This window comes from Lampetra fluviatilis, chromosome 70 (assembly GCF_964198595.1).
Source record: "Lampetra fluviatilis chromosome 70, kcLamFluv1.1, whole genome shotgun sequence".
Classification (NCBI taxonomy): Eukaryota; Metazoa; Chordata; class Hyperoartia; order Petromyzontiformes; family Petromyzontidae; genus Lampetra; species Lampetra fluviatilis.
The window spans coordinates 1,926,128-1,950,554 of NC_136344.1; the positions used below are offsets into that span (position 1 = coordinate 1,926,128).

Here is a 24,427-nt window from a genome sequence, read left to right on the forward strand (position 1 = left end):
CAACACTCACCACAACACTCACCACAACACCACCACAACACTCACCACACACTCACCAACACCACCACACACTCACCACAACACTCACCACAACACTCACCACAACACACACCACAACACTCACCACAACACCACACACCCACCACAACACTCACCACAACACTCACCACAACACTCACCACAACACTCACCAACAACACCCACAACACCACCACAACACTCACCACACACACACCACAACACCACCACAACACTCACCACAACACCACCACAACACTCACCACAACACTCACCACAACACTCACCACAACACTCACCACAACACTCACCACAACACTCACCACAACACTCACCACAACACTCACCACAACACCACAACACCACACCAACACTCACCACAACACTCACCACACACTCACCACAACACCCACAACACTCACCACAACACTCACCACAACACTCACCACAACACTCACCAACACACCCACACACACTCACCACAACACTCACCACAACACTCACCACAACACTCACCACAACACTCACCACAACACCCACAACACTCACCACAACACTCACCACAACACCACCACAACACTCACCAACACACCCACAACACTCACCACAACACTCACCACAACACTCACCCACAACACTCACCAACAACACACACCACAACACCCACACCACAACACCACACACCCACAACACTCACCACAACACTCACCACAACACTCACCAACACACCCACAACACTCACCACAACACTCACCAACAACACCAACAACACCCACAACACTCACCACAACACTCACCACAACACTCACCAACAACACCAACAACACCCACCCAACACTCACCAACAACACTCACCACAACACTCACCACAACACTCCACCAACACTCACCACAACACTCACCACAACACCACCACAACACTCACCACAACACTCACCACAACACTCACCACAACACTCACCAACAACACTCACCACAACACTCACCACAACACCACACCCCACAACACTCACCACAACACTCACCACAACACTCACCACAACACTCACCAACAACACCACACACACACACCACAACACTCACACACAACACTCACCACAACACTCACCACAACACTCACCACAACACTCACCACAACACCACCACACCCACAACACACACCACAACACCACCACACACCCACAACACTCACCAACAACACCACCACAACACTCACCACAACACTCACCACAACACTCACCACAACACTCACCACAACACTCACCACAACACTCACCACAACACCAACACACCCACAACACTCACCACAACACTCACCACAACACCCACAACACCACCACAACACTCACCACACACACCACACCACAACACTCACCACAACACACACAACACTCACCACAACACTCACCACAACACTCACCACAACACTCACCACAACACTCACCACAACACTCACCACAACACACACCACACACCACCACAACACCCACAACACTCACCACACACACACCAACAACACCACACAACACTCACCACAACACCACACACACCAACAACACACACACCACAACACCCACACACTCACCCACAACACTCACACACAACACTCACCACAACACTCACACACACAACACTCACACAACACACCACAACACCACACACACACCACACACACTCACCCACAACACTCACACACAACACTCACCACAACACTCACCACAACACCACACCACAACACTCACCACAACACACACCACAACACTCACCACAACACTCACCAACAACACTCACCACAACACTCACACACAACACTCACCACACACTCACCACAACACTCACACACAACACTCACCACAACACCCACCACAACACCCACAACACTCACCACAACACTCACCAACAACACTCACCACAACACTCACACACAACACCACCACAACACTCACCACAACACTCACCACAACACTCACACACAACACTCACCACAACACTCACACCACAACACTCACCACAACACTCACCACAACACTCACCACAACACTCACCAACAACACTCACCACAACACCACACACAACCACACACCCACAACACTCACCCAACCCACCACACCCACACCCCCCACCACACACCCACCACACACACCACAACACTCACCACAACACTCACCACAACACTCACCACAACACACACACCACAACACTCACCACAACACTCACACACAACACTCACCACAACACTCACCACAACACTCACCACAACACCACCACAACACTCACCACAACACTCACCCACAACACTCACCAACAACACCACCACACACACACCACAACACTCACCCAACAACACTCACCACAACACTCACCACAACACTCACCACAACACCACACACCCCACAACACTCACCACACACCACCACACACTCACCACAACACCCACCAACACACACCCACAACACTCACCACAACACTCACCACAACACCACACACCAACACCCCACAACACTCACCACAACACCCACAACACTCACCACAACACTCACCACAACACTCACCACACACCCCACACCACCCACCAACAACACCCACAACACTCACACACAACACTCACCACAACACCACACACACACACTCACCCAACACCACCACACACACACCACAACACACACACACAACACTCACCACAACACACACCACACAACACTCACCACAACACCCCACAACACTCACCACAACACCCACACCACTCACCACAACACACCCACAACACTCACCACAACACTCACCCACAACACCCACACACCACCACACACACACCCACAACACTCACCACAACACTCACAACAACACCACAACACTCACCACAACACTCACCACAACACTCACCACACACCACCACAACCACCCACACCCACACACCCACACACCCCACACACCACCCACACACCCACACACACTCACCACAACACCCACAACACCTCACCACAACACCCACAACACCCACCACCCACAACACCCACCAACACCACCACACACACACCCACAACACCACCAACACACCCACACACACACCACACCACACACACACCACCAACAACACCACACCACACAACCCACCACAACACACACCACAACACTCACCACAACCCCACAACACACAACACACCCACAACACCACACACACCACAACACCACAACACACACCACCAACACACCACACACCCACACACACACCCACACACCACACACCACAACACTCACCACAACACCACCACAACACTCACCACCCACACCACCACACACCCACAACACCACCCAACACCACACACACCACCAACACCACCCAACACTCCACCAACAACACTCACACCCAACACACACAACACCACCACACACCACCCACCACACCACACACCACAACACCACACACCCCACACCACCACACACACCAACACCACACCACCACAACACTCACCACACACCACACCACACACACCACACACCACACCACAACACCACCAACACACCCACAACACCCACAACACACACCAACACACCCACACACACACCCACCACACACCACACCACCACACACCCACCACACACCACCACACCCACAACACCCACAACACACACCAACACCACCACCAACACCACACCACCACACACACCACCAACACCACCACACACCACACACACACACCAACACACACCAACAACCACCACACCACCACCACCCACACACACCAACAACACCACACACACACCCACCAACACACACCACCACACACACACCACAACACCACACACACACCCAACACACCCACAACACTCACCAACAACACCCACACACACCCACAACACCACCAACACCACACCCTCACCACAACACTCACCAACAACACCACACAACACACACCACCAACACACCAACAACACCCACAACACACACCACAACACCCACAACACCACCACAACACCCACAACACTCACCACAACACCCACACACCCACAACACTCACCACAACACCACCACAACACCACCAACACCAACAACACCCACCACAACACCAACAACACCCACAACACTCACCACAACACTCACCACAACACTCACCACAACACTCACCAACACACCACAACACACCCACAACACTCACCACAACACCCACCAACAACACCCACAACACACCCACCACAACACCCCACAACAACACCACAACACTCACACAACACTCACCACAACACTCACCAAACATCACACCAACACACACTCACCAACAACACCAACAACACCCACAACACCACCAACAACACTCACCACAACACTCACCACAACACTCACCACAACACTCACCACAACACTCACCAACAACACCAACAACACCCACAACACTCACCACAACACTCACCCACAACAACACCAACAACACCCACAACACTCACCACAACACCAACAACACTCACCACAACACACCCACACCACCAACAACACCCACAACACTCACCAACAACACCAACAACACTCACCACAACACTCACCACAACACTCACCAACAACACCCACAACACTCACACACTCACACACAACACTCACCAACAACACCAACAACACCACAACACTCACCACAACACTCACCAACAACACCACAACACTCACAACACTCACACACAACACTCACCAACAACACCAACACACCCACAACACTCACCACAACACTCACCAACAACACCCACAACACTCACAACACTCACACACAACACTCACCAACAACACCAACAACACTCACCAACAACACTCACCACAACACTCACACACAACACTCACCACAACACTCACCAACAACACCCACAACACTCACAACACTCACACACAACACTCACCAACAACACCAACAACACCCACAACACTCACCACAACACTCACCAACAACACCACCACACACCACAACACTCACACACAACACTCACCAACAACACCAACAACACCCACAACACTCACACACAACACTCACCACAACACTCACCAACACCCACAACACTCACCAACAACACCCACAACACTCACCAACAACACTCACCACAACACTCACCAACAACACCCACAACACTCACCAACAACACTCACCAACAACACCCACAACACTCACCAACAACACCCACAACACTCACCAACAACACTCACACACAACACTCACCACAACACTCACCAACAACACCCACAACACTCACCAACAACACCCACAACACTCACCAACAACACTCACCACAACACTCACCAACAACACTCACCCACAACTCACCACAACACTCACAACAACACCCACAACACTCACCAACAACACCCACACACTCCACAACACTCACCAACAACACTCACCACAACACTCACCAACAACACCCACAACACTCACCAACAACACCCACAACACTCACCACAACACTCACCAACAACACTCACCACAACACTCACCAACAACACTCACCACAACACTCACCAACAACACCCACAACACTCACCAACAACACCCACAACACTCACCACAACACTCACCAACAACACTCACCAACACTCACCAACAACACCCACAACACTCACCAAACAACACCCACAACACTCACCACAACACTCACCAACAACACTCACCAACAACACTCACCACAACACTCACCACAACACTCACCACAACACTCACACCCACGGGTTGTCCACCACCTGAGTCTCACCTGGGAGAGGGTGGAGGGCACGGGTTGTCCACCACCTGAGTCTCACCTGGGAGAGGGTGGAGGGCACGGGTTGTCCACCACCTGAGTCTCACCTGGGAGAGGGTGGAGGGCACGGGTTGTCCACCACCTGAGTCTCACCTGGGAGAGGGTGGAGGGCACGGGTTGTCCACCACCTGAGTCTCACCTGGGAGAGGGTGGAGGGCACGGGTTGTCCACCACCTGAGTCTCACCTGGGAGAGGGTGGAGGGCACGGGTTGTCCACCACCTGAGTCTCACCTGGGAGAGGGTGGAGGGCACGGGTTGTCCACCACCTGAGTCTCACCTGGGAGAGGGTGGAGGGCACGGGTTGTCCACCACCTGAGTCTCACCTGGGAGAGGGTGGAGGGCACGGGTTGTCCACCACCTGAGTCTCACCTGGGAGAGGGTGGAGGGCACGGGTTGTCCACCACCTGAGTCTCACCTGGGAGAGGGTGGAGGGCACGGGTTGTCCACCATCTGAGTCTCACCTGGGAGAGGGTGGAGGGCACGGGTTGTCCACCACCTGAGTCTCACCTGGGAGAGGGTGGAGGGCACGGGTTGTCCACCATCTGAGTCTCACCTGGGAGAGGGTGGAGGGCACGGGTTGTCCACCACCTGAGTCTCACCTGGGAGAGGGTGGAGGGCACGGGTTGTCCACCACCTGAGTCTTCTTGGCATCCAGAGCACGCAGCTCTGAAATCAGCGCCTCCAAGTCCTCCTGCAGACACAGGCAAAGGTCCCCCGTGTAGCCTCCAGCAGGGTGTAGGGGCAAGTGCTGTTAGTAGCAAGCCGCACCTGTGAAGGCTGCCGGCACTGTGGCACACGAGGGGGTGGGTGGCCAGCACTACGCCCGGCCGCCTTTGTCTCTCCAGTGGCGATGCTTACTACACACAGCACCAGGTACTCATTTGAGGCTGAGTCGACCTAGGGGAGTCACTGAGAGTCTGGGTTCAATCCCTGGGTCTGGGTGTCTCTCTCCCAGTGGGGTTCACTCAGCCAGAGACACTGAGAGTCTGGGTTCAATCCCTGGGTCTGGGTGTCTCTCTCTCAGTGGGGTTCACTAAGCCAGAGACACTGAGAGTCTGGATTCAATCCCTGGGTCTGGGTGTCTCTCTCTCAGTGGGGTTCACTAAGCCAGAGACACTGAGGGTCTGGGTTCAATCCCTGGGTCTGGGTGTCTCTCTCTCAGTGGGGTTCACTAAGCCAGAGACACTGAGAGTCTGGGTTCAATCCCTGGGTCTGGGTGTCTCTCTCTCTCCCAGTGGGGGTCACTAAGCCAGAGACACTGAGAGTCTGGGTTCAATCCCTGGGTCTGGGTGTCTCTCTCTCAGTGGGGTTCACTAAGCCAGAGACACTGAGGGTCTGGGTTCAATCCCTGGGTCTGGGTGTCTCTCTCTCTCCCAGTGGGGGTCACTAAGCCAGAGACACTGAGGGTCTGGGTTCAATCCCTGGGTCTGGGTGTCTCTCTCTCTCCCAGTGGGGGTCACTAAGCCAGAGACACTGAGAGTCTGGATTCAATCCCTGGGTCTGGGTGTCTCTCTCTCAGTGGGGTTCACTAAGCCAGAGACACTGAGGGTCTGGGTTCAATCCCTGGGTCTGGGTGTCTCTCTCTCTCCCAGTGGGGGTCACTAAGCCAGAGACACTGAGGGTCTGGGTTCAATCCCTGGGTCTGGGTGTCTCTCTCTCTCCCAGTGGGGGTCACTAAGCCAGAGACACTGAGAGTCTGGATTCAATCCCTGGGTCTGGGTGTCTCTCTCTCTCCCAGTGGGGGTCACTAAGCCAGAGACACTGAGGGTCTGGGTTCAATCCCTGGGTCTGGGTGTCTCTCTCTCTCCCAGTGGGGGTCACTAAGCCAGAGACACTGAGGGTCTGGGTTCAATCCCTGGGTCTGGGTGTCTCTCTCTCCCAGTGGGGGTCACTAAGCCAGAGACACTGAGAGTCTGGATTCAATCCCTGGGTCTGGGTGTCTCTCTCTCAGTGGGGTTCACTAAGCCAGAGACACTGAGGGTCTGGGTTCAATCCCTGGGTCTGGGTGTCTCTCTCTCTCCCAGTGGGGGTCACTAAGCCAGAGACACTGAGGGTCTGGGTTCAATCCCTGGGTCTGGGTGTCTCTCTCCCAGTGGGGGTCACTGAGCCAGAGTCACTGAGGGTCTCGATGCCCACGGCACTCGGCTCACCTCGTCACGTCGCGAGTGCTTGGTCACTTTCTTCTCCATCTTGGCGACGTTCTTCTCGATCGCCTTCTGCCCTCCTCCTCCTGCCGCAGCAGCCTTTCTCTTCTTCTTCTTGTCTTTACCCATCGTCTCTCTCGGTCTCTCTTTGTCTCTGTGTGTGTCTTTGTCTCTGTGTGTCTCTCTGTGTGTGTCTCTGTGTCTCTCTCTGTGTGTCTCTGTGTCTCTCTGTGTGTATCTGTGTCTCTGTGTGTGTCTCTGTCTCTCTGTGTCTCTGTCTCTCTCTGTCTTGTCTCTGTGTGTGTCTCTCTGTCTCTGTCTCTCTGTGTCTCTCTGTGTGTCTCTGGGTGTGTCTCTCTGTCTCTGTGTGTGTCTGTTTCTGTGTCTCTGCACTGTACACACACGTGTGCGGTGTTCACACTGTACCACCGAGCGGAAGTGGAGGAAGTCACGTGACGTCGTTAGCAGCCATATTAGAGGAGGGGGTGACAAAGTCACGTGATTCTCTGGCAGCCATGCTGGGTAGGGAGACAAAGTCACGTGACACATTTGGCAGCCATGTTGAGGACAGAGGACCAAGTCACGTGACTTTCCGGTAGCCATGTTGAGTCTGGGCGACGTAGTCACGTGACTCTCTGGCAGCCATGTTGGGGAGGGACGAAGTCACATGACGTCTTCGCAGCCATGTTGGGTAGGAAGGGACCAAAGTCACGTGATGTGCCGACCGCCATGTTTGGTAGGGGGATAAGTCGCGTTGATGTCTCTGGCAGCCATGTTGGGTAGGTGCCGTCGATCGGAAGTCGCGTGACGTCATCTACTCTCTCGCTGCTACAGCCAATGGGATTTGAGGATTTCAATGTGGGGCGGGGAGGAGTGGTTGGAGGGGGGTATACCCCTGTGACGTCACCTGCCAGGGCTCCTCCAGATGTTGACTGCCTCGCCTGGTCTACGGGAGGTCTATGTGGAGTCTGCGTCTCTCTTATCATCATCACGGTGGCTAGGAGATGTTGACCACCTCGCCTGGTCTACGGGAGGTCTATGTGGAGTCTGCGTCTCTCTCATCATCATCATCACGGTGGCTACAGATGTAGATGCCACTGGTTCTACTGAACGTCTGTGACAAGAGCTTTACAGCCCATCGGATTTCTTCCGTCTGGCAATGACATCATCCCAACTCCCCCTTTAGCTGTGACGTCAAACTCCTTGTTTCTCTTGGCCGATGACGTAATGTCTCTCTCCCTCGCCCATCGCGATGACGTCACCGCCAACGCACCTTCCATGCGTTGATGTCACGCACCTGGGGCGGATGACGTCACGCACCTGGGGCGAATAACGTCACCCCACGGCCCCTCCCCTCCACTTTCCCCCCAACCCCTCCCCCCACACCCCCCACACTCCCCCCCACCCCCTGCCACGCGTAACCTCCGCCTCCTCACCGCCGCGCGAGTGAGACGCCGCGCGCTGCGCGACAAGAAGAGAAAAAAAGAGCGATATCCTCGTGAGAAATAGCCGCGTTTTGTTTTTAATTAAATGTTGTTTTTACACGGCATTCTTTAATAAGAAAAAAAATTACGAAGCATTTTTTTACGAATATATTTTTTTACAATATTTTTTTTTTAATTTCTTTTTGTCGTGTGCGGATTTATTTTAGTTTTATCGCTATTTTTTTACCTCCTCCTCCTCCACCTGCCGCACCCCCCCAGTCCCCCACCCTCCGTTCCCTCCTCCGCAAATGCGGCGGTGGTGACGTCGCTTGTATCCGTCCGCCTCCAGCGCCCCCCACCACGCCCCTCCCCCCCCACCCTCCCCACTTCCCCCCCCCTACTTCCCCCCCACACCCCTCCCCCCCACACCTCCCCCCCCACAACCCCACCCCCTCTCACACCGCTTCCCTCCGCAAGTGCGGCCGGGTGACGTCACTGGTATCCGTCCGCCCACAGCCCCCCACCCCTCCCCCTCACCCCCCCACCTACTCCCCCCCCACCCCCTCACCTCCTCTCCATCCCTCCACCCCCCCACAATCGGCAGCCATTTTTGTGGAAGGCTCAGTCCGCCGCTCGCCTGCTCCCCTCACGGTAAGCGGCCCCCCTCAGCTCCTCGACCCCTCCCCCTTCTTCGAACCCCCAGCCCCTCGGACCCCATCGATACCCCCTCGGTGTCACCCCCCGACCACTTCCCCACGCGCGCTGACAATTTTTTCCCCTCACGTCAAACATCACCCCCGACACCGACCCCCCCCCCCTCCACATCATCCACGGCTACCGACCTCGGCGACTCTCGGGCGGTAGAGAATCTAGGCGAGGCACCCCCCCCCCCTCCACATCCTCCACGGCTACCGACCTCGGCGACTCTCAGGCGGTAGAGAATCCAGGCGAGGCACCCCCCCCCCCTCCACATCCTCCACGGCTACCGACCTCGACGTCTCTCGGGCGGTAGAGAATCTAGGCGAGGCACCCCCCCCTCCACATCCTCCACGGCTACCGACCTCGGCGACTCTCAGGCGGTAGAGAATCCAGGCCAGCCCCCCCCCCCCTCCACATCCTCCACGGCTACCGACCTCGGCGACTCTCAGGCGGTAGAGAATCCAGGCCAGCCCCCCCCCCCTCCACATCCTCCACGGCTACCGACCTCGACGTCTCTCGGGCGGTAGAGAATCTAGGCGAGGCACCCCCCCCCCCACGCTCTCCGAGGGTGTTGCGGCCCTACGATCGCTTTCGCTACGTTCTCGGGCTTTTACAGGCAATTGCTGAAAGTGATTCTCAAAGTGAAGGGGGTGGGTGGGCGGCAGTGTTTTCTTAGCGCGCTTATTGGGTTGTTATTATTTATTTTTAGTAAAATGTCAGTCACTGCGGTCTCACCTCGAAACCAGTGGCGACCGGACCTGGACCCGGGTGTTGTAGGGGGGGGGGGGTAAGCGGCCCCACCACCACCACCACCTGCCCCACCACCACCTTCACCACCACCACCACCTGCCCCACCACCACCTGCCCCACCACCACCTGCCCCACCACCACCTGCACCACCACCACCTTCCCCACCACCACCACCTTCCCCACCACCTGCCCCACCACCTTCACCACCACCACCTTCCCCTTAGATCAACTCGGCCTCAGAGATTAGCTGCATGCGGGTGGGATGTGTCAAGTCACGCGCGCGCACAAAAATAATAAAATAATCAACGGGGGGAGACAAAGGCGGCCGGGGGCGCGTCGTGGTGCTGGCCAGCCACCCACGCACCTTTTGTGTGCCACAGTGTGCCGGCCTTCGTATGTGCTGCTCGCTGACGGCACTTGCCCCTGCAGTCCTGCTAGAGGCTACACGGGGGACCTTTATCTGTGTGGCTATAGGGTGCTGCTCGCTAATAGCACTTGCCCTTGCAGTCCTGCTAGAGGCTACACGGGGGACCTTTATCTGTGGGTTTATAGGGTGCTGCTACTCGCTTCTGACAGCACTTGCCCCAGCAGTCCTGCTGGAGGCTACACGGGGGATCTTTATCTGTGTGTCTATAGGGTGCTACTGGCTTCTTACAGCACTTGCCCCTGCAGTCCTGCTAGAGGCTACACGGGGGAACCTTTATCTGTGTGTCTATAGGATGCTGCTACTCGCTTCTGACAGCACTTGCCCCTGCAGTCCTGTAAGAGGCTACACGGGGAACCTTTATCTGTGTGTCTATAGGGTGCTGTTGGCTGACAGCACTTGCCCCTGCAGTCCTGCTAGAGGCTACACGGGTGACCTTTATCTGTGTGTCTATAAGGTGCTGCTACTCGCTGACAGCACTTGCCGCTGCAGTCCTGTTAGAGGCTACATGGGGTGCCTTTATCTGTGTGTCTATAGACACTGCTCCTGGCTTCTGACAGCACTTGCCCTGCAGTCCTGTTAGAGGCTACACGGGGGACCTTTATCTGTGTCTTTCGGGTGCTGTTGGCTGACAGCACTTGCCCCTGCAGTCGTGTTCGAGGCTACACGGGGGACCTTTATCTGTGTGTCTATAAGGTGCTGCTACTGGCTTCTGACAGCACTTGCCCCTGCAGTCCTGCTAGAGGCTACATGGGTGACCTTTATCTGTGTGTCTATAAGGTGCTGCTACTGGCTTCTGACAGCACTTGCCCCTGCAGTCCTGCTAGAGGCTACATGGGTGACCTTTATCTGTGTGTCTATAAGGTGCTGCTACTGGCTTCTGACAGCACTTGCCCCTGCAGTCGTGTTCGAGGCTACACGGGGGACCTTTATCTGTGTGTCTATAGACACTGCTACTGGCTTCTGACAGCACTTGCCCCTGCAGTCGTGTTCGAGGCTACACGGGGGACCTTTATCTGTGGGCAGAGGGGGCACACAACTGGTGCAATGGCCAGTCATCACGGCCAGTCAACCCATGGCACCTGCAGGGTCTGTCCCGTGACCTCCTCCTGCACCTAGCCTGGCACAGTGGGGGAGCACAGGAGGTGCATCTGCCAGATTCATCACACAGAGACCCATAGACTACTCGCACAGAGACCCATAGACTACTCACACAGACACCCATAGACTATTCACACAGACACCCATAGACTACTCACACAGACACCCATAGACTACTCACAACAGACACCCATAGACTACTCACACAAAGACCCATAGACTCATCACAGAGAGAACCATAGACTCATCACACAGAGACCCATAGACTCATCACACAGAGAACCATAGACTACTCACACAGAGACCCATAGACTCATCACACAGAGAACCATAGACTCATCACACAGAGACCCATAGACTATTCACACAGAAACCCATATACTACTCACACAGACACCCACAGACTACTCACACAGAGACCCATAGACTCATCACAGAGACCCATAGACTACTCACACAGACACCCATAGACTACTCACACAAAGACCCATAGACTCATCACAGAGACCCATAGACTACTCACACAGACACCCACAGACTACTCACACAGAGACCCATAGACTCATCACAGAGACCCATAGACTACTCACACAGACACCCATAGACTACTCACACAAAGACCCATAGACTACTCACACAGAGACCCATAGACACATCACACAGAGAACCATAGACTCATCACACAGAGACCCATAGACTACTCACACAGACACCCATAGACTACTCACACAGAGGCCCATAGACTCATCACACAGAGACCCATAGACTCATCACAGAGACCCATAGACTACTCACACAGACACCCATAGACTACTCACACAAAGACCCATAGACTCATCACAGAGAGAACCATAGACTCATCACAAAGAGAACCATAGACTCATCACAGAGACCCATAGACTACTCACACAGACACCCATAGACTACTCACACAAAGACCCATAGACTCATCACAGAGAGAACCATAGACTCATCACAGAGAGAACCATAGACTCATCACAGAGACCCATAGACTCATCACACAGACCCATAGACTCATCACAGAGACCCATAGACTCATCACAGAGACCCATAGACTCATCACAGAGACCCATAGACTACTCACACAATCCCATAGACTCATCACAGAGACCCATAGACTCATCACAGAGAACCATAGACTCATCACAGAGACCCATAGACTCATCACAGAGAGATCCATAGACTCATCACAGAGACCCATAGACTCATCACATAGACCCATAGACTCATCACAGAGACCCATAGACTCATCACAGAGAACCATAGACTCATCACAGAGACCCATAGACTCATCACACAGACCCATAGACTACTCACACAGAGACCCATAGACTCATCACACAGACCCATAGACTCATCACAGAGACCCATAGACTACTCACACAATCCCATAGACTACTCACACAGAGACCCATAGACTCATCACACAGACCCATAGACTCATCACAGAGACCCATAGACTACTCACACAATCCCATAGACTCATCACTGCACACAGAGACCCATAGACTCATCACACACAGACCCATAGACTGCTCAGACCCTTCCCTCGCACCTACGTACAGCTCGATGTTCAACGCACGCACGTGTACATTAGTAGCAGCACCCTCGTGATAAGTTGATGTGCCTCGAGGTGCGTGTATGAATGACCGCCAGCCGACAGGGCACGGCAGCGGTGGGGTGAATGTTTAACAGCGACACCGCCGCCAATGCCAAAGCCATTTGCCACGACGGTGACGTCGTCACGGCGCCCGTGCCAGGCCAGGTGCACTTTGAGGCGGTCACGTGCAGTGTCAAAGGGTCCGCCGCTGGCAGGTCACGTGACAGACCCGGCAGGTGCCACGGGTTGGCTGACTGAGATGACTGGTAGATGACCAAGCTGTGTATCCCCTGCTGTGCCAGGCTAGGTGCAGGAGGTCACAGGACAGACCCAGCAGGTGCCATGGGTTGGCTGACTGAGATGACCGGTAGATGCACCACCGGCTGTACTCCCTGCTGTGCCACCACCGCCGCCACCACCGCCGCCGCCGCGATCACCGCCACCACCACCATCACCACTGCCGCCACCACCACCGGCGTCATCACCGCCGCCTCTGCCACCACCGCCGCCGTCATCACCGCCACCACTACCGCGATCACCACCACCACTGCCGCCACCACTACCGCGATCACCGCCCCCACCGCCACCACCACAAACCGCCACCACCAACATGATCGTCATCATTGCCGAGTCTGGGGGTCTGTGTTAAGTGAGCCCTGCTGGGTGCGGCAAGAATGTGCAGCAGTGCGGCTGAGTGATATCGGGACAGTGCATGTGGTTACTGTCAATGGTGCTGTGACGTGTTACGTGCGTTGCACATATCACGCAGCCAGCCGTGCTCATCCGAGGTGCGGGGGAAGCACAACAAACTATGGGTCTCTGCTGTGTGATGAGTCTGTGGGTCTCTGCTCTGTGATGAGTCTACGGGTCTCTGCTGTGTGATGAGTCTATGGGTCTCTGCTGTGTGATGAGTCTGTGGGTCTCTGCTGTGTGATGAGTCTGTGGGTCTCTGCTGTGTGATGAGTCTATGGGTCTCTGCTGTGTGATGAGTCTATGGGTCTCTGCTGTGTGATGAGTCTGTGGGTCTCTGCTGTGTGATGAGTCTATGGGTCTCTGCTGTGTGATGAGTCTATGGGTCTCTGCTGTGTGATGAGTCTATGGGTCTCTGCTGTGTGATGAGTCTGTGGGTCTCTGCTGTGTGATGAGTCTGTGGGTCTCTGCTGTGTGATGAGTCTATGGGTCTCTGCTGTGTGATGAGTCTATGGGTCTCTGCTGTGTGATGAGTCTATGGGTCTCTGCTGTGTGATGAGTCTATGGGTTTCTGCTGTGTGATGAGTCTATGGGTTTCTGCTGTGTGATGAGTCTCTGGGTCTCTGCTGTGTGATGAGTCTATGGGTCTCTGCTGTGTGATGAGTCTATGGGTCTCTGCTGTGTGATGAGTCTATGGGTCTCTGCTGTGTGATGAGTCTGTGGGTCTCTGCTGTGTGATGAGTCTATGGGTCTCTGCTGTGTGATGAGTCTATGGGTCTCTGCTGTGTGATGAGTCTGTGGGTCTCTGCTGTGTGATGAGTCTATGGGTCTCTGCTGTGTGATGAGTCTATGGGTCTCTGCTGTGTGATGAGTCTATGGGTCTCTGCTGTGTGATGAGTCTATGGGTCTCTGCTGTGTGATGAGTCTATGGGTCTCTGCTGTGTGATGAGTCTATGGGTCTCTGCTGTGTGATGAGTCTGTGGGTCTCTGCTGTGTGATGAGTCTGTGGGTCTTTGCTGTGTGATGAGTCTGTGGGTCTCTGCTGTGTGATGAGTCTGTGGGTCTCTGCTGTGTGATGAGTCTATGGGTCTCTGCTGTGTGATGAGTCTATGGGTCTGCTGTGTGATGAGTCTATGGGTCTCTGCTGTGTGATGAGTCTGTGGGTCTCTGCTGTGTGATGAGTCTACGGGTCTCTGCTGTGTGATGAGTCTACGGGTGTCTGCTGTGTGATGAGTCTATGGCTCTGCTGTGTGATGAGTCTATGGCTCTCTGCTGTGTGATGAGTCTATGGGTCTCTGCTGTGTGATGAGTCTATGGGTCTCTGCTGTGTGATGAGTCTATGGGTCTGCTGTGTGATGAGTCTATGGGTCTCTGCTGTGATGAGTCTATGGGTCTCTAATTTGTGATGAGTCTGTGGGTCTCTGCTGTGGGATGAGTCTATGGGTCTCTGCTGTGTGATGAGTCTGTGGGTTTCTGCTGTGTGATGAGTCTATGGGTCTCTGCTGTGTGATGAGTCTATGGGTCTCTGCTGTGTGATGAGTCTATGGGTCTGCTGTGTGATGAGTCTATGGGTCTCTGCTGTGTGATGAGTCTATGGGTCTCTGCTGTGTGATGAGTCTATGGCTCTCTGCTGTGTGATGAGTCTATGGGTCTCTGCTGTGTGATGAGTCTGTGGGTCTCTGCTGTGTGATGAGTCTACGGGTCTCTGCTGTGTGATGAGTCTATGGCTCTTTGCTGTGTGATGAGTCTGTGGGTCTCTGCTGTGTGATGAGTCTATGGGTCTCTGCTGTGTGATGAGTCTATGGCTCTGCTGTGTGATGAGTCTATGGGTCTCTGCTGTGTGATGAGTCTATGGGTCTCTGCTGTGTGATGAGTCTGTGGGTCTCGGCTGTGTGATGAGTCTGTGGGTCTCTGCTGTGTGATGAGTCTGTGGGTCTCGGCTGTGTGATGAGTCTATGGGTCTCGGCTGTGTGATGAGTCTGTGGGTCTCTGCTGTGTGATGAGTCTATGGGTCTCTGCTGTGTGATGAGTCTGTGGGTCTCGGCTGTGTGATGAGTCTATGGTTCTCTGCTGTGTGATGAGTCTATGGGTCTCTGCTGTGTGATGAGTCTATGGCTTTCTGCTGTGTGATGAGTCTATGGGTCTTTGCTGTGGGATGAGTCTATGGGTCTCTGCTGTGTGATGGGTCTATGGGTCTCTGCTGTGTGATGATGAGTCTGTGGGTCTCTGCTGTGTGATGAGTCTATGGGTCTCTGCTGTGTGATGAGTCTGTGGGTTTCTGTGTGTGATGAGTCTATGGGTCTCTGCTGTGTGATGAGTCTGTGGGTCTGCTGTGTGATGAGTCTATGGGTCTCTGTGTGTGATGAGTCTATGGGTCTCTGCTGTGTGATGAGTCTACACAACAACCGCCATTCGCCACTAAGTGGCGGTGACGTCACCACGACGCTTGTGCCAGGCCATGTGCACCCTGAGGCCACGTGAAGTGTCGAACACCCGCTGGCAGGAGGTCACGGGGCAGACCCAGGTGCCACGGGTCGACTGACCGAGATGACCGAGATGACTGGCTGATGCACCACCTGTGCCCCCTACTGTGCCAACTTGCTGTGCTTTAGCCACCCGGCGCTCCGCTCGTTGTTGTGAGCGTCGCTCCTCCGCGTGTAGACTCAGGTTTACGAATTAAACATAAACCTGAGTCTAGACACACACAGAGACACACACAGAGACACACACAGAGACACACACAGAGACACACACAGAGACACACACACACAGAGACACACACACACAGAGACACACACACACAGAGACACACACACACAGAGACACACACAGAGACACACACACACAGAGACACACACACACAGAGACACACACACAGAGACAGTGTTTGTGACGTAATCAGAACGTGGCCAATTTGTTTTTCGTCCAACATTTACATTCCGAGTACTCGGATTGTAAATGTTGTGGCTTTGCCTTCCAACACACAACCGGCATAGTGCTGTACTAGTTTACTAGACTACTACACTACACTTTTCACTATTATACACTACACTATACACTAGTGCTGTACTAGTATACCACACTATACACTACAGTGTAGTGTATAGTGTGGTATACTAGTACAGCACTAGTGTATAGTGTAGTGACTACACTATACACTAGTGCTGTACTAGTATACCACACTATACACTACACTATACACTAGTGCTCTACTAGTATACCACACTATACACTACACTATACACTAGTGCTGTACTAGTATACCACACTATACACTACACTATACACTAGTGCTCTACTAGTATACCACACTATACACTACACTATACACTAGTGCTGTACTAGTATACCACACTATACACTACACTATACACTAGTGCTCTACTAGTATACCACACTAAACACTACACCATACACTACACTACTATACACTACACTACTATACACTAAACTATACACTATAGATACACAGACAAAGGTCCCCCGTGTAGCCTCTAGCAGGGCTGTAGGGGCAAGTGCTGTTAGTAGCATCACCAGCGCCCTAGAGACACACAGACAAAGGTCCCCCGTGTAGCCTCTAGCAGGGCTGTAGGGGCAAGTGCTGTTAGTAGCATCACCAGCGCCCTATAGACACACAGACAAAGGTCCCCCGTGTAGCCTCTAGCAGGCTGTAGGGGCAAGTGCTGTTAGTAGCACCAGCGCCCTATAGACACACAGACAAAGGTCCCCCGTGTAGCCTCTAGCAGGCTGTAGGGGCAAGTGCTGTTAGTAGCACCAGCGCCCTATAGACACACAGACAAAGGTCCCCCGTGTAGCCTCTAGCAGGGCTGTAGGGGCAAGTGCTATTAGTAGCATCACCAGCACCCTATAGACACACAGACAAAGGTCCCCCGTGTAGCCTCTAGCAGCAGGGTTGTAGGGGCAAGTGCTGCTAGTACCATCAACAGCGCCCTATAGACACACAGACAAAGATCCCCCGTGTAGCCTCTAGCAGCAGGGCTGTAGGGGCAAGTGCTGTTAGTAGCACCAGCGCCCTATAAACACACAGACAAAGGTCCTCTGTGTAGCCTCTAGCAGGGCTGTAGGGGCAAGTGCTGCTAGTAGTGCTGCTAGTAGCATCACCAGTGCCCTATAGACACACAGACAAAGGTCCCCCGTGTAGCCTCTAGCAGCAGGGCTGTAGGGGCAAGTGCTGCTAGTAGCATCACCAGCACCCTATAGACACACAGACAAAGGTCCTCTCGCATGAGGAGCAGAAAATGTCTCCCGACCTGTTGACTTTTACCGTGTGACATTGAGTGCCACGCTTGGTGTTGTTATTACAACAATAACACTTGCAGCGTCACCCTGCCACGGCACGCCAGTCCGTGCAGCGTCCGCTCACTCATGGGGAGTGGGATGGAACGGATGGAGATGACTCCACACCCGGGGTAGAAGGGAGTGAGATGGAACAGATGGAGATTAGTCCACACACGGGGTAGAAGGGAGTGAGATGGAACAGATGGAGATTAGTCCACACACGGGGTAGAAGGGAGTGAGATGGAACAGATGGAGATTAGTCCACCCATGAGTGAGATGGAACAGATGGAGATTAGTCCACACACGGGGTAGAAGGGAGTGAGATGGAACAGATGGAGATTAGTCCACCCATGAGTGAGATGGAACAGATGGAGATTAGTCCACACACGGGGTAGAAGGGAGTGAGATGGAACAGATGGAGATTAGTCCACCCATGAGTGAGATGGAACAGATGGAGATTAGTCCACACACGGGGTAGAAGGGAGTGAGATGGAACAGATGGAGATTAGTCCACCCATGAGTGAGATGGAACAGATGGAGATTAGTCCACACACGGGGTAGAAGGGAGTGAGATGGAACAGATGGAGATTAGTCCACCCATGAGTGAGATGGAACAGATGGAGATTAGTCCACACACGGGGTAGAAGGGAGTGAGATGGAACAGATGGAGATTAGTCCACCCATGAGTGAGATGGAACAGATGGAGATTAGTCCACACACGGGGTAGAAGTGAGTGAGATGGAACAGATGGAGATTAGTCCACACACGGGGTAGAAGGGAGTGAGATGGAACAGATGGAGATTAGTCCACACATTGTGAGGACAAGGTGCGTGCTCGTTGTGTGTGCGTGTCTGTGTGTACGTGTACGTGCGTGTGTGTACGTGCGTGTGTGTACGTGTACGTGCGTGTGTGTACGTGCGTGTGTGTACGTGTACGAGCGTGTGTGTACGTGCGTGTGTGTACGTGTACGAGCATGTGTGTGCGTGCGTGTGTGTACGTGCGTGTGTGTACGTGTACGAGCATGTGTGTACGTGCGTGTGTGTACGTGTACGTGCGTGTGTGTACGTGTACGAGCGTGTGTGTACGTGTACGAGCGTGTGTGTACGTGCGTGTGTGTACGTGTACGAGCGTGTGTGTACGTGTACGAGCGTGTGTGTACGTGCGTGTGTGTACGTGTACGTGCGTGTGTGTACGTGTACGAGCGTGTGTGTACGTGCGTGTGTGTACGTGTACGAGCGTGTGTGTACGTGCGTGTGTGTACGAGCGTGTGTGTACGTGCGTGTGTGTACGAGCGTGTGTGTACGTGCGTGTGTGTACGTGCGTGTGTGTACGTGCGTGTGTGTACGTGCGTGTGTGTACGTGCGTGTGTGCGTGTGTGTACGTGCGTGTGTGTACGTGCGTGTGTGTACGTGTACGAGCGTGTGTGTACGTGCGTGTGTGTACGTGTACGAGCGTGTGTGTACGTGCGTGTGTGTACGAGCGTGTGTGTACGTGCGTGTGTGTACGTGCGTGTGTGTACGTGCGTGTGTGTACGTGCGTGTGTGTACGTGCGTGTGTGTACGTGTACGAGCGTGTGTGTACGTGCGTGTGTGTACGAGCGTGTGTGTGCGTGTGTGTACGAGCGTGTGTGTGCGTGTGTGTACGTGCGTGTGTGTACGAGCGTGTGTGTGCGTGTGTGTACGAGCGTGTGTGTGCGTGTGTGTACGTGCGTGTGTGTACGTGCGTGTGTGTACGTGTACGAGCGTGTGTGTGCGTGTGTGTACGTGCGTGTGTGTACGTGTGTGTGCGTGTGTGCGTGTGTGCGTGTGTGTACGTGCGTGTGTGTACGTGTGTGTACGTGTGTGTGCGTGTGTGCGTGTGTGTGCGTGTGTGCGTGTGTGTGTGCACGTGTGTATGTTTAACTTTTTTTGCACCGTACGTAGCCAACCGTGATAATAGGAGGTGCAGGGGGGGGAATGACAGTCTGTGGGTCTCTATGATGACTCTGTGGGTCTCTATGTGGTGAGTCTATGGGTCTCTGCTGTGTGATGAGTCTGTGGGTCTCTATGATGACTCTGTGGGTCTCTGCTGTGTGATGAGTCTGTGGGTCTCTATGATGACTCTGTGGGTCTCTCCTGTGTGATGAGTCTGTGGGTCTCTATGATGACTCTGTGGGTCTCTGCTGTGTGATGAGTCTGTGGGTCTCTGCTGTGTGATGAGTCTATGGCTCTCTGCTGTGTGATGAGTCTATGGGTCTCTGCTGTGTGATGAGTCTGTGGGTCTCTGCTGTGTGATGAGTCTGTGGGTCTCTGCTGTCTGATGAGTCTATGGCTCTCTGCTGTGTGATGAGTCTATGGGTCTCTGCTGTGTGATGAGTCTGTGGGTCTCTGCTGTGTGATGAGTCTATGGCTCTCTGCTGTGTGATGAGTCTGTGGGTCTCTGCTGTGTGATGAGTCTGTGGGTCTCTATGATGACTCTGTGGGTCTCTGCTGTGTGATGAGTCTGTGGGTCTCTGCTGTGTGATGAGTCTGTGGGTCTCTGCTGTGTGATGAGTCTATGGGTCTCTGCTGTGTGATGAGTCTGTGGGTCTCTGCTGTGTGATGAGTCTATGGCTCTCTGCTGTGTGATGAGTCTGTGGGTCTCTGCTGTGTGATGAGTCTATGGGTCTCTGCTGTGTGATGAGTCTATGGGTCTCTGCTGTGTGATGAGTCTGTGGGTCTCTGCTGTGTGATGAGTCTATGGCTCTCTGCTGTGTGATGAGTCTGTGGGTCTCTGCGTGTGATGAGTCTATGGCTCTCTCCTGTGTGATGAGTCTATGGCTCTCTGCTGTGTGATGAGTCTATGGGTCTCTGCTGTGTGATGAGTCTGTGGGTCTCTGCTGTGTGATGAGTCTGTGGGTCTCTGCTGTGTGATGAGTCTATGGCTCTCTGCTGTGTGATGAGTCTATGGGTCTCTGCTGTGTGATGAGTCTGTGGGTCTCTGCTGTGTGATGAGTCTATGGGTCTCTGCTGTGTGATGAGTCTGTGGGTCTCTGCTGTGTGATGAGTCTGTGGGTCTCTGCTGTGTGATGAGTCTGTGGGTCTCTGCTGTGTGATGAGTCTATGGGTCTCTGCTGTGTGATGAGTCTGTGGGTCTCTGCTGTGTGATGAGTCTATGGGTCTCTGCTGTGTGATGAGTCTATGGGTCTCTGCTGTGTGATGAGTCTATGGGTCTCTGCTGTGTGATGAGTCTATGGTCTCTGCTGTGTGATGAGTCTGTGGGTCTCTGCTGTGTGATGAGTCTGTGGGTCTCTGCTGTGTGATGAGTCTATGGCTCTCTGCTGTGTGATGAGTCTGTGGGTCTCTGCGTGTGATGAGTCTATGGCTCTCTCCTGTGTGATGAGTCTATGGCTCTCTGCTGTGTGATGAGTCTATGGGTCTCTGCTGTGTGATGAGTCTGTGGGTCTCTGCTGTGTGATGAGTCTATGGGTCTCTGCTGTGTGATGAGTCTATGGGTCTCTGCTGTGTGATGAGTCTGTGGGTCTGCTGTGTGATGAGTCTGTGGGTCTCTGCTGTGTGATGAGTCTGTGGGTCTCTGCTGTGTGATGAGTCTGTGGGTCTGCTGTGTGATGAGTCTATGGGTCTCTGCTGTGTGATGAGTCTGTGGGTCTGCTGTGTGATGAGTCTGTGGGTCTCTGCTGTGTGATGAGTCTGTGGCTCTCTGCTGTGTGATGAGTCTATGGGTCTGCTGTGTGATGAGTCTGTGGGTCTCTGCTGTGTGATGAGTCTATGGGTCTCTGCTGTGTGATGAGTCTATGGCTCTCTCCTGTGTGATGAGTCTATGGCTCTCTGCTGTGTGATGAGTCTATGGGTCTGCTGTGTGATGAGTCTATGGGTCTCTGCTGTGTGATGAGTCTATGGGTCTCTGCTGTGTGATGAGTCTATGGCTCTCTCCTGTGTGATGAGTCTATGGCTCTCTGCTGTGTGATGAGTCTATGGGTCTGCTGTGTGATGAGTCTGTGGGTCTCTGCTGTGTGATGAGTCTATGGGTCTCTGCTGTGTGATGAGTCTGTGGGTCTCTGCTGTGTGATGAGTCTGTGGGTCTCTGCTGTGTGATGAGTCTATGGGTCTCTGCTGTGTGATGAGTCTGTGGGTCTCTGCTGTGTGATGAGTCTATGGGTCTCTGCTGTGTGATGAGTCTGTGGGTCTCTGCTGTGTGATGAGTCTATGGGTCTCTGCTGTGTGATGAGTCTGTGGGTCTCTGCTGTGTGATGAGTCTGTGGCTCTCTGCTGTGTGATGAGTCTATGGCTCTCTGCTGTGTGATGAGTCTATGGCTCTCTGCTGTGTGATGAGTCTATGGGTGGGGATGGATGGTGAGGAGGGACGAGGGGTGGTGAGGAGGGAGGGGGTTGGTGAGGAGGTGGTGAGGAGGTGGTGCTGGTGGTGAGGATATCCTCCGCCACGACGTCGCGCCAGAGGTTGGAAGAGTAGGCCAAACACCCTCGCAAGTCGGCAGGCACTTGCGGGGTCATCCTCGCCGTTGTTGGCACAGCGGCGGCTGAGCATTGGGTAAGCAAAGTGCGGTGGGGGGAGGAGGGGGGAAGGAGGAGGATGGGGAGGGGGGGGGGGCTGAGGAGGAGGGGGGAGGAGGAGGAGGGGGGGAGGAGGAGGAGGAGGAGGAGGAGGAGGAGGAGGAGGAGGAGGGGGGGAGGAGGGGGGGGGTAAGGAGGTGGGGGGGAGGAGGGGGAAGGAGGGAGGGAGGAGGGGGGAGGAGGAGGGGGGAGGAGGAGGGGGGGTGAGGAGGAGGAAGAGGGGCTGTAAGCGAGAGCGCGTGGATGGTTCCACCGGCGGCAATAAATAATGGAGCGAGTGGTTGGGTTACTACTGCCGCCAGCCTGGTGGAAAGCTCACCCGCTCGCTCACCCAATCACTCACCTGCTCGCTCACCCAATCACTCACCCGTTCGCTCACCCAATCACTCACCTGCTCGCTCACCCAATCACTCACCTGCTCGCCCACCCACTCGCTCACACAATCACTCACCTGCTTGCTCACCCAATCACTCACCCGCTCGCCCACCCACTCGCTCACACAATCACTCACCTGCTCGCTCACCCGCTCGCTCACCCAATCACTCACCCACCCGTCCACTCACCAACCCATCCACCCACCCATCCACTCACCCACCCGTCCACTCACCAAACCACTCACTCACTCGCCCACCCACTCACCCACCCACTCACCCACCCATCCACTCACCCACCCACTCACTCACTCGCCCACCCACTCACTCACCCCACCCACCCACTCACCCACCCATCCACTCACCCACTCACCCGCCCACTCACTCGCCCACCCACTCACCCACCCCCCCACCCACTCACTCACCCACCCACTCACCCACCCACTCACCCACCCACTCACCCACCCACCTACTCACCCACCCACCCACTCACTCACCCGTCCACCCACTCACCCACTCACTCACCCACCCAATTACTCACCCACCCACTCACCCGTCCACCCACTC

The 24,427-nt window shown here is 54.3% G+C and overlaps 1 protein-coding gene across 1 annotated transcript in view; it reads left to right on the forward strand.

Moving 5' to 3' along the window:
* Positions 1-9,943: 9,943 nt before the first annotated feature.
* Positions 9,944-24,427, forward strand: part of LOC144952858 (AP-1 complex subunit gamma-1-like) — a 49,680-nt gene continuing 35,196 nt past the window's right edge. The window contains 2 exon segments of the mRNA XM_078883329.1: positions 9,944-10,006; positions 14,253-14,317. Of these exon segments, the coding sequence (XP_078739455.1) occupies positions 14,293-14,317 (25 nt within the window). The 5' untranslated portion in view covers positions 9,944-10,006; positions 14,253-14,292.